At 37.3% G+C, this 10,633-nt stretch overlaps 1 protein-coding gene across 1 annotated transcript; it reads right to left on the reverse strand.

Moving 5' to 3' along the window:
* Positions 1-106: 106 nt before the first annotated feature.
* sema4bb (sema domain, immunoglobulin domain (Ig), transmembrane domain (TM) and short cytoplasmic domain, (semaphorin) 4Bb) lies at positions 107-8,569 on the reverse strand. The gene is made up of 14 exons (XM_056267363.1): positions 8,140-8,569; positions 5,443-5,603; positions 5,299-5,361; positions 5,108-5,206; positions 4,404-4,515; positions 4,169-4,285; positions 3,788-3,933; positions 2,954-3,129; positions 2,656-2,806; positions 2,336-2,546; positions 2,132-2,247; positions 1,345-1,502; positions 1,176-1,258; positions 107-1,092 (listed from the first exon to the last, which is right to left on the reverse strand). Exons 1-14 carry the CDS (start codon positions 8,282-8,284, stop codon positions 293-295), a joined length of 2,538 nt encoding a protein of 845 aa, XP_056123338.1. The 5' UTR covers positions 8,285-8,569; the 3' UTR covers positions 107-292.
* Between the last annotated feature and the right edge of the window lie 2,064 nt (positions 8,570-10,633).

The raw sequence follows: 10,633 nt of genomic DNA on the forward strand, positions 1-10,633 counted from the left end.
TTACTCAAGTCTTGGCAGTGATAAAGCACCAGTACCAGTCACACAAGAAGGCTTGTTGCCCATTTCTCTCTGCTCAATCCATCTGGTCCACTCTTTCTCCAGATGTGAGTAGATTTGAGGGCATTGTCTTGAATAACTCAAATTTGGCAATTCGCACACTGAGCACGTCACATCTATTCTTAATACTCAGGGCTCAGTACGCTTAGTCTTCATGAAAGCTGCCCAAGTGAACATTAAGACTGTTAGATTGTTTATGCATAAATCATATAAACTCATTGGCAATGTCTATGTTTTAAACCACAGAGTCTCTGATCTCAGAGCCCAGTCGTACCCGGGGGCGAGGGCTAATGTCACTGACCTCCACATGACTTTCTTTGAACCCATTCTGTGGCGTTTGGGCGAGTGTCTGTGCTTCCTTGGAGTTGTGCTGCGTGCTTGTCTCTAATGGAGCGATTATGTAACCGCAGTTTTCCTCCAAAGTCTGGTAGCTTTTGTGGTCGGATGGGGAGGTTGGAAGCACACCAGCATTGAGGGGCACACTCTCCCCAGGCCTGACTGTGCTCTTTTGGGCTCCTCCAGTTTGTTCTCCCCCTCTTAGTACCTCCTTCATCCGGCCCCTGTGTCTATAGGCTACCGACAGCCCGAACGAAAGCACACACACAGCTAACAAAACACACACTACTGCCAGCTCTGTGGCATACGTCTTTATGCGAGGTTGAGCAGAGCGTGCCGATTCACCGGACAGGATGTCCGACGATATGCTTTGGATTATAAGAGGTGCATCCATCTGCCCAGTATTGGTTGTGGTCTCGGATAAAGGCTCTGCCTTTACACAGTAATTGGCCAAAAGTTGCCAGAAGCCATGTTCTCCTGACCAACAAGAGAAGACCTCATCTCCGCCTGCTCGGCCGCTGACTACTAATCCACCATCTGGGCTGGGGAACAGGAAGTGACCTACATCTGGCTTGTATAACCATTTTCTGTGGGCATGATTGGAGCGAAGATTGCAGGGCAGCAGGCGAAGGGTGTTAGCTGGGACGATGATGATCTCACAATTAGATGCTTGGGAATTTGGGAAAGAAAGTGGTAACACTAGAAAGAGAGAAGAAATATATACTATAACATATTCAGACGGATGATAAGATGCATGTATATGCAAGGATTTGCAGGTTTACCTGAGCTTTCAGAGTCCACACTGAACATTGTGCCGTTACATTTTGATGAAGTGTCAGCCTCCTCAATATCTTGCTGCCATTGTCTGAAACACACATAGGATGGTAAAAGATTGGTATTGGTACTGAAAATTATTTATTCAATAGATAATTTGAAACAGGGAAGACTTACTTTTGTGGTGTGATTCGTGTGACGTCAGTACAGTGTGTTCCTGTCCAAGCACAGTATGGGTCTCTGGCCAAAACACACTCGCCACAGTTGTTATGGTAACTGCAGTTTGCTACAGGCAACTGGACAATACCAGAGTGTGATGACATAAATAACAAACCCTGTTTGTTGATAGAGAGGATTGAGAGTAAGAGATTGAAATACAATCTTTGTAGAGAACAAGTGCAAGTAAATGTGTAATTCAAATACACTACTGTGCAAAAGTTTGGGGCGAGTAACAAGTACCATTTGTTTCTGAACGAGGATGCGTTCAACTGATGAAAGGTGACCATATTTTCATTTATAATGTTATAAAATGATACAACTTTGCCATCACAGAAATAAAATTACATTTTGTACTGTATTTTTAACTAATTAAATATAGCTTTGGCAAGTATAAGACAATAGTATATGACTTATACATTAAAATATCTTACTGACCCCTAACTTTTGAATGGTAGTGAATAAAATGAATGCACCTTTTCATAAGTACAAATAAACAGTAACACTTTTTGTTCACTATAGTTAATGCATTAGTTATTAAGAACCTACAAGTAACAATCATTTTACAGCATTTATTAAAATACCTTTGTTAAATATACCACAGATTGTTGTTAATTATTCATGCTAATGAATATGAAATGTAGTTTATGCAGAAATTAACATTAACCTAGGTTAATAAATGCAGTAAAAGTATTTTTCATTATTAGTTTGTGGTATTTAATACATTATTTAATAGGCACACATTCACCTTAGCCGAATCCAGCTCAATGTGTTGTACAGGCTGTTTTTCTGGGAACAGTTGGATCTCCTCAATGATGTGCATCGTACCAGCTACATTCACAGCCTTTTGTAAACGTCCATCATCTGTCAAATCACAGCGCACAACATCAACAGCTAATTAGAAAAGAAATTGAAATCAGAGAAAATCAGACACTCAAAAAACACAACATACCTGTGCCGATGAACATCACATCGTAAGCTCTGTGGAGGCCTTGCACGTGGTGTACAGCGATTTGTGTGTAGTGCACAGAGTGCGTGAAGAGCACAGGCTGACTTTTGACAGGTCTGTCCATCAGGAAGTGGTCTTTCACAAAGTTTAGTACCTTATCTGGCATATCCAGGGATGAGTCTATTCCCAGCTGCCTTGAAGCATTGGTAATACACTGTAGAAAGGGGGGGGGCAATCTTCACAAAAAGCTTCACAGAAACTATAAAATCCTTCCCGCTTATACAGAACTGGTAAAGTGTATATGGGAGTGTGTGTCATCTTACCATTCCAGGTCGTGGTTCAGGTACAGAGTGAGTGTGTGTGTACCACTGCTGTGTCTCTCGGTTCACCTCTTTGTAACGGCCAGTAAACGCTTGTTCTACCTGATCCATGCTGAACACACACACTGCTGAACTGCCTGCTAGACCTTTACTCCTACAAACAATATAGCGAAAAAAGTTTACATTTTAGAACAGACACACTAGAATTTGCAGTGTTAAATTAGAGCAGACAGTTTCTAGTATATAGTATTAGTACAGAAAAACATTATCTTCCTGTGCCCCTCTCTATTTTTCCGCATACCATTGAGAAGTGAACACTGCATAGAGGAGTGTGTTTTTCTTGCGTTGGGCTGGAAGCACATATACATCCTGAATGATGTTGAAAGGAAAACCATCATCAGGTAGCGAACACAAGAGTTGAGCTTTAAGAAATGTGGTCCATTTCTTCTGCAGGACTCTCTCTCCACCTTGATCCTCCTGAGGTTAAACAAAAAAAAACACACAAGCATCTGATTTAACGCTTTCAACATATTTTCCTCTTACAATATTTTATAATACTCTAAAGGACCACTAGGGGGCATTAGAACTCTAGCCCTGGTTTCAGAGCATCCTGAGGGGGGAAGTATTGTTGAAGTAGCTGCCAATGGTACAGTGACAGTTTCAGATAGTGATAGCACAGTACTGACCGATTATCATATTAATATACTATAGTATTTATATAATTATCCAGGGTATTTCAAATAATAATATTGTAATACCTTGGTACATGTCAAAAAACAAACAAACATGGTATTATCAATGTACTCCCATGGAAGTCAGGGAGGCAGGGAGCGTCAACGGGTGGGAAAGTAACACATATGTGAAATTAATAGGGCAGAGTTCACAGCCTTCTGTGATTCACCTTGTTCATCTGCTTCTTAAATTAACATGAAACTAGGGTGACCAGACGCCCCGGTTTCAGAAGTGTCCCAACAATTTACTAAAAAATATGAAAATATGTACCTGTTTCATCTGGTATACTGATAGTGGATATATTGGGATTTCTGTATGTGTGTCAGTACGTGTGTTTTTTTTCTTTTCAGGTTTATGCTGACTTTATCAACACCGTGTGAACTGCTTAAACACGCCATCTTACCTTACACACACGTGCAATCCTGGACACTATAGTGTTATCAAAGAAGTCGAACTCCTTTCCCATCTCACTGAAGAAAAAATAGATCTGATCATCACTTCTCTCACTGTTTTGACCTGTAATATGAGCAGAACCTACAAACGCTGGGTCTGACGCACACACACACACACACACACACACACACACAAACATTTTCATTCACCATATTCCAGAAAACAAAACTGTACAACTGTTAATTTAACATCAGTATCAGTCAGCAATTTTCTGTTTCCAACATGCGTGAGAAAGCATGGTTCTGTAATCACTGATGCTGGCATTTATTTTTAGATATTAATCTCTTAGAAGGTCCCTTGTGAGGAAGTGTGTGTGTTTGTATATATTTACCCTGGAGCCAGTTGAGAGAGTTCTCCGTTTTGAGAGGGGTGCCAGTCCCTAGACTCCTATATATGGTGGGTTCATTTCCCTGGAAGTTACTGACAGTAGCAGTGTACAGTTCCCCATCTATAACACAAAAAATTCAAGTGCTCATTAACACTAAATCAACCTTTTCATCAAACTCAATGTTTATATATGAAGTTCAAACAAAAAGATTGCAATGTTTTTGCATTAGTATACTCACCCACTGTAATAGCTGTAGATCTGTATTCTGGATTAAATGGACAGCGTCCACGGCCATCCTCCATAACGGGTTCCCCCTTTTCATCTCTTTCCAGAGAGAAACTTGAAATGTTCTACAAATTTCACGAAAAACCCAAACACATCATTCGTTCGTTAAATCAAATGACACCAGATACACTTGCACAAATGGGTCAATGACATAAAGCTCAGTTTTTTTGTCCTATATATTATTTTATTCAAAAATACATTAGAAAAAGCTATTTAAATACACAACGACTTAAATACACCTCATTTTTAATTTCCGGTTGAAATTTAATTTTTTTATTTATTTAAATATTTCTTTTTGGGGAAAAAGGTAAAACATTACGGTGAAATAACTGTCCCAAAATATAATATATGTGTGTGTGTTTGTGTAAAAACCAACAACAATAATAATAAAAATAAAATAAATGACACTTTAGAGAAACTGTAAACAGACCTTCATGACTATCAGATATATATGAATATCAGATTAGTTTTACTTAAAAAAAAATCACTTTTATATATTAATACTGTTTACGTAATACCACATTTTTAGAGACATTAAATTTAAATTCTCAAGTTTTTACAAAACTATATGAATCAGACATGCATATAGAGAGGACATTTCTAAGAACTTAATTTTTAAAATAGATTAAAAAAAAGAAAAAAAAAGAGATGTCTCACAATGTAAGCGCAGATGGGGCTGAAGGCATATGTTCCACACACATACAGGTGTGTGCTGTTCAAATGCAGTAAAATCTTGATGTAGTTAAAACAGTCAGTCTGAAACACATAAGAGGCAGATTATCTTTTAGTTTGTTGTTTTAATATATTGCGTCACATTTATATTAACAATAATCGCAACACACTTATACCTGGGGGTCCTTTCCCTTGAAGATACACTCCTTCCTCTTCCTTTCTGGAGTGCTCCATGTGAGCTGCAGAAGAGACAAAACAACACTGAGTACCATCAAAATGCACTCCTACACACTACTACAAACATTCTCGCACGCACTTACTGTTTTCTGTAGATACGTCACACTGATGTTGTCCAGGCTGAGAGAGAATATGTTCTCCCTGGCTCCCACGTAGATCTTGTTTTTATCTGGGCTCAGCAGAAGAGTTGAATAGTTATACACACCATCCACAGAGAACTCTCTCACTGATCGCCCTTCTGCATCTGAACACAACCAGAGGCAAAAATATTGCTTCGTACACCTCATAAAAAGAACAAAAATCAATGTTATCCAAAAAAATCTTAATGTTTCGCACATATATATTTATATATATATATATATATATTTTTTTTTAATCAGTGTCTAAATAAAGCCTTACAGTACATTCAGAAAGCATCTTGCATTCCTCACATGGAATGCTCCTTCAAAACTACACAAACCTGGCACACAAACCGACCCTTTAAAATGATGTCGGTTCGCATGTCCAGAAGGTTTTCCTGGCAAGGCACAGAGGTCACTAACGTCAGTGTTTACTGACATAAAACCTTTTACAAGCCGTTTTGTTCTAAGTACAACCATTACATTTGCATTTCAACCTCAAATGATTAATGAGCATGACTGTTACTCTGATACAGTACACCAGCCAGGGTTTGCAAATGGTTCTAATAGCTCTTGTAAATGTTTACAATCAAGGATTAAACCCGCCTGTTTGTTTGGCTAAGATGAGTGAACGCAACATTTGGAACAGTCTCGTAATGGGTCTTTCGGGAATAAGAAACATCATGGCAGTTCAAGTAGCCCTAAAATTGAGCTAAATTATAGCAGATGAGTGGTAGTCTGAGGGAATCTGGGCCAGCAGAGCTTCTTCCACTGAATGCAGTGCGCATTACTGACATTGCTGCTTTTGTGAGCATAAAATGCCATTTTATACAACATTTCCATTTCAAATGCTATTCTATTCTTCAAAGATAAAAAGAATATCATGGCTTCCACAAAAATATTAAGCAGCAAAACTGTGACATTGATACTACAACATTGATAATAATAAGAAATGTTGCTTGAGCACCAAATCAGCATATTAAAATGATTTCTAAACGATCAAGTGACACTGAAGACTGGAGTAATGATTGCCATTGCCATCACAGGAATCTTTGCATCACACTTTAAAATAGAAAAGTGTTTAAATTGTTATAATATTTCACAATATTATTGTTTTTACTTTATTTCTGATCAAATAAATGCAGCATTGGTAAGAATTCCTATACATTTTTCCATTTCAAAATTCCATACTTTTCCAGACTCAAATTTCCAAACCTCTCTGTAGATTTTCAGACCATATTTAACATTAATGGTTCATACAACATTATTTTGAGCTTTAAATTTGGTATATAGTACAGTAATCTGTAAATATGTTAATTTTCTCAGGGGTCAACAAACACATGGGATTTTTTTTGCTTGTCTACACATTACAATTTCTAGTTTTATATATAACCTATTTCCTTTGAGCGTCACTGCCATCTTACTATAAATAAAACGAGATCATGGATGCATATGAATTAATAGAGATCTATTTCTTTGGGGTAGTACCTCTAATAGCAAGACCTAATGTCCAATTTAATGCATCCTCTGGGGCGGTAGAGAAACCATGACACTAAATGGGCTGATGGCACAATATGGCTGTGTGCATTGTCCTATTTGCCAAGTTCAAGGGTCTATAAAAAAGACTGGTATTGTAAAAGTGTTAAAAAATTGGCTTTTGTTAGGGAAGTACATCATTTTTCAAAGCCTTAGGTCTGCTTTAACACGTACTCTGTGGCGGCCAAGAAACTACACAGCAAATGGGCTGTTGGCGCAATAGTGGCAGTCGTGTTTGACAATCACTAAAGAATCACTAAACAGCTGCCATGAAAACACTTCTTGTATGATAAATTTAATTTCATTAAATTCTCAATTTTCTATTATAGAAAACTATAATTATAAAAAATAGGGGCAATAGTCTGGAAATGCAAATATTTTTCCATACACTGCTTTCTTTTTTCTATACCTGCTCAGACCTGGAAATTACTCAAATCAAATGCCATACTTTTCCAAATTGCGTAGGAACCCTGTATAATATTGTTGCCACTTAAAATGCTCAAGCTCTTTCAAGCAGGATGGATTCTGATTGGCTGTCATTGTTTTATCGTTCATCAGCTAGAAAAAAACATTCTGAAAGTGATTCCAATGATATCGTTTCTGTGCTGTTATAGTTATAGTTCTTCATCTGCTATTCTTTTAGGTTACACTTTATTTTAACTGTCCCCTTTAGACATTCTCTTGGGTATAAGTAAAGTTACATGTCAACTAACTCGCATTGGAGTATTAGTTGAGTATTATGAGTTAGTTGACTGTTAAGAGTAGGGGTAGGGTTAGTAGAATAAGGGGTTCTGGTTAGCAGAATAAGTTTACATGTACTTGCACAGTTACTTATGCCAGTAAAATGTGTGTTGGGGAACCATCAAAATAAAGTGTTAGTAGATATTGAGCAGACAGTCTACTAATACTCTGATGAGTATTAGGTGTAACGTACTTTAATGTCAACAAAATGTCTAAAGGGGACCATTAAAATAAAGTGTTACCTTCTTTTATATTTAGAACTATATCTTTATCATTATAGTTTTCATTATTGGGTGTGAACGGGCCTTTACAGTAGTAAGTGAAGAGTAAATAGCTTTGGATAAGAAAGCAACTGCTGAATAACTAATTAATTCATGCACTTACTATATGAGAAACTGATGCGTGCCGTGACATCATCTTCATTAACCACGGTTGCATGTAAAACTCCAGCCAAAAAAATCCATATGGTCCAAAACAAGAGCCAGAGAGAGTTTGTGGTTTCCATGGATACTTTCCATTTGGTTGCCATGGTCAACTGCTTTGCAATTGAAGATTGTAATATTCCAGGTATCTTTGGTATTCAAATGAAATGTTTACACCCTGCCGTTGATTCTTTCAGGGATACTTAAGGTCACAGAGACCTTGCCATACTGCAATTATGCCCTCAAAGAGGTCAAAGGTGGAGAGATATCAGATCCTTGTGGGCAAACACACACTTATTTTAAACAACACATTCCTCCTAATAGAGACTATCCACGTAGCAAACTCCAATTAGACCGTCTGGAATCTGCAGAGGGAGAAACAGAAGCACATTTAAATCACATGATTAAACAGAAACGAACAGACTGAATGATATGGCTTCCCTGTGAGGGAATAATAAGAATAATTCCATTTTGCTTCAACCATGAGTTATAGCCATTCACAGCTGATAAAACCACCTCACGCCTGAATTAAAGAACTCAAGACAACTCATAGATGTTTCTCAGTTCAAAGGAGGCTGATCTCAACATCCACAGCACATGCTTCAGTGTTTTTGTGGGAAAGAGACTGAATCTAATGTCCTCCTCTGCATGACTTTATCCAAACAGAATTTGGAAATGCATCAACTCCTCCCTTTTGGCCTGATCAGCTTTTAAGGGTGGTATGTCCTGAAAACAGGAAGGCTGTGTAGTCTCTGTAGCCTCAAACACAACACACAAATAAAATTACTAAATTCCATACTGATCATGCTTATGTTCTCAATTTCTATTTATCTTTAATATTTGTATTATTTATGTATTATTATTTTGGAGAAAATTAAAATCAACAGTCAATTCCGAATTTGGACTGCCAGTAAATAAACTCTCAGTTAGTCAGATCAGGTGACCATCTTGTCTTTAGCATTGCAAACCATAAAACGCAAACAGTTTAGACCATTAAACAGCCCAAACCATTAAATTGGCCATGTAAACATATAACTACAGATGTATACATCAGCAATATAGCCTAAATCGTGCATAGATGTAACAAAGTTCCACCTAAATGCGTGTAGTACTGACATAAGTACAAGATGTACACAAACACCCATACAGCCTGCAGATGTCACATAACTGCCCTGTGCTCCTGCTAAGACTCAAGAGTCAGAATTGGAAGACAGGCACTTCTAAATGATTAAAGACAGAGATAAAAATAAATCATGCTGCGTACACTTTCATAAACTACTGCTACAGCAGACCGGTCATGTACACACACACAAAATATGGCTCTATAAAAAAACGTCCCTTACTATGAGAACTTTTGCAAATTAATGATGTTGAAATGATCTGACATGCATGATCTCAAAAGATGATGACTTGAAAGGGGGATTTATAATTTGACCTATCAACCTGAGGATTTTTGTACTAAAGATTATGATTGATTAGGAGTGTGATGTAACTTTTTAACAGCAGAAAATATTATGCAATGTGAACAAGTGTAAACATACAGTAAAATCTTTAAATCTTAGGACACTCTTAACGAAGCGTCTCATTGTCGCCATAGAGTAGACAATTGAACATTCTGCCAAGCGTTACATCTAGAGAAGAATGGCACAGATACCAAGGTCAAACTTGTTATCTTTTACTTCAAAAAGATCTCTGATATATGCAATAAAATTTACAAGCTGCCTAGCATCTTTCCCCTAACACTTTTATTATACTAGCTGGAAGAAGGCAGTACACCACTGGTCGTTTTCTTTTACTACTTCAGTTTACATAGTGAGTCCTTAGGGCTTTTCCTCTGGCAAAGTGATCAACCAAATGGAGAGCTGGTTATCATTTGTTGACTCCCTACTGACTGAAAACAGGAGAACTCACACTATCTTTACCAAATAATATAAACATCAAAAGGTTCTTTGATAGGACATACAAGGTATTCATTCTCTAGTCCTCATAGTCTTTGATCCAAAAGGCTGATGCAGTTCTAAAGAGAGCAGAGTTTATGTAAACAATAAAGGTTTGCTTTTATGTGCCCTCTTCATTCATCTAACCACCTAGAGGAACTGCAGTTTTAACCTGTTTTTTATTTTTTAGCAACACTCAATCTTCACTCTTAGACTGAAAATATTACCACGTATCTCAGGGTTTAGATTACGGTACTTTTTTTATTCTGTAACTAAAATGGTCTTTTGTGGAAAAAAATGTATTGATAACTAATTTCATTTAAATTGTTATCTTACATGTTAATCATTATCAAACCTCCCTCATACTACACTCCAAAGTCACATGATCTGAGGCGTAAACAAAGTTAAAAGTCCAACACAATTAAGCATGCAAGATGATATCAGTTTTCAGATCCCACTCATAATTAAAATGATTAATATCAATCAATGTTAATGAATCCACTACTTGATTGGTATCTT

This window comes from Rhinichthys klamathensis, unplaced genomic scaffold (genome assembly GCF_029890125.1).
Source record: "Rhinichthys klamathensis goyatoka isolate OS25496 unplaced genomic scaffold, OSU_Roscu_1.1 h1tg000258l_1, whole genome shotgun sequence".
NCBI lineage: Eukaryota > Metazoa > Chordata > Actinopteri > Cypriniformes > Leuciscidae > Rhinichthys > Rhinichthys klamathensis.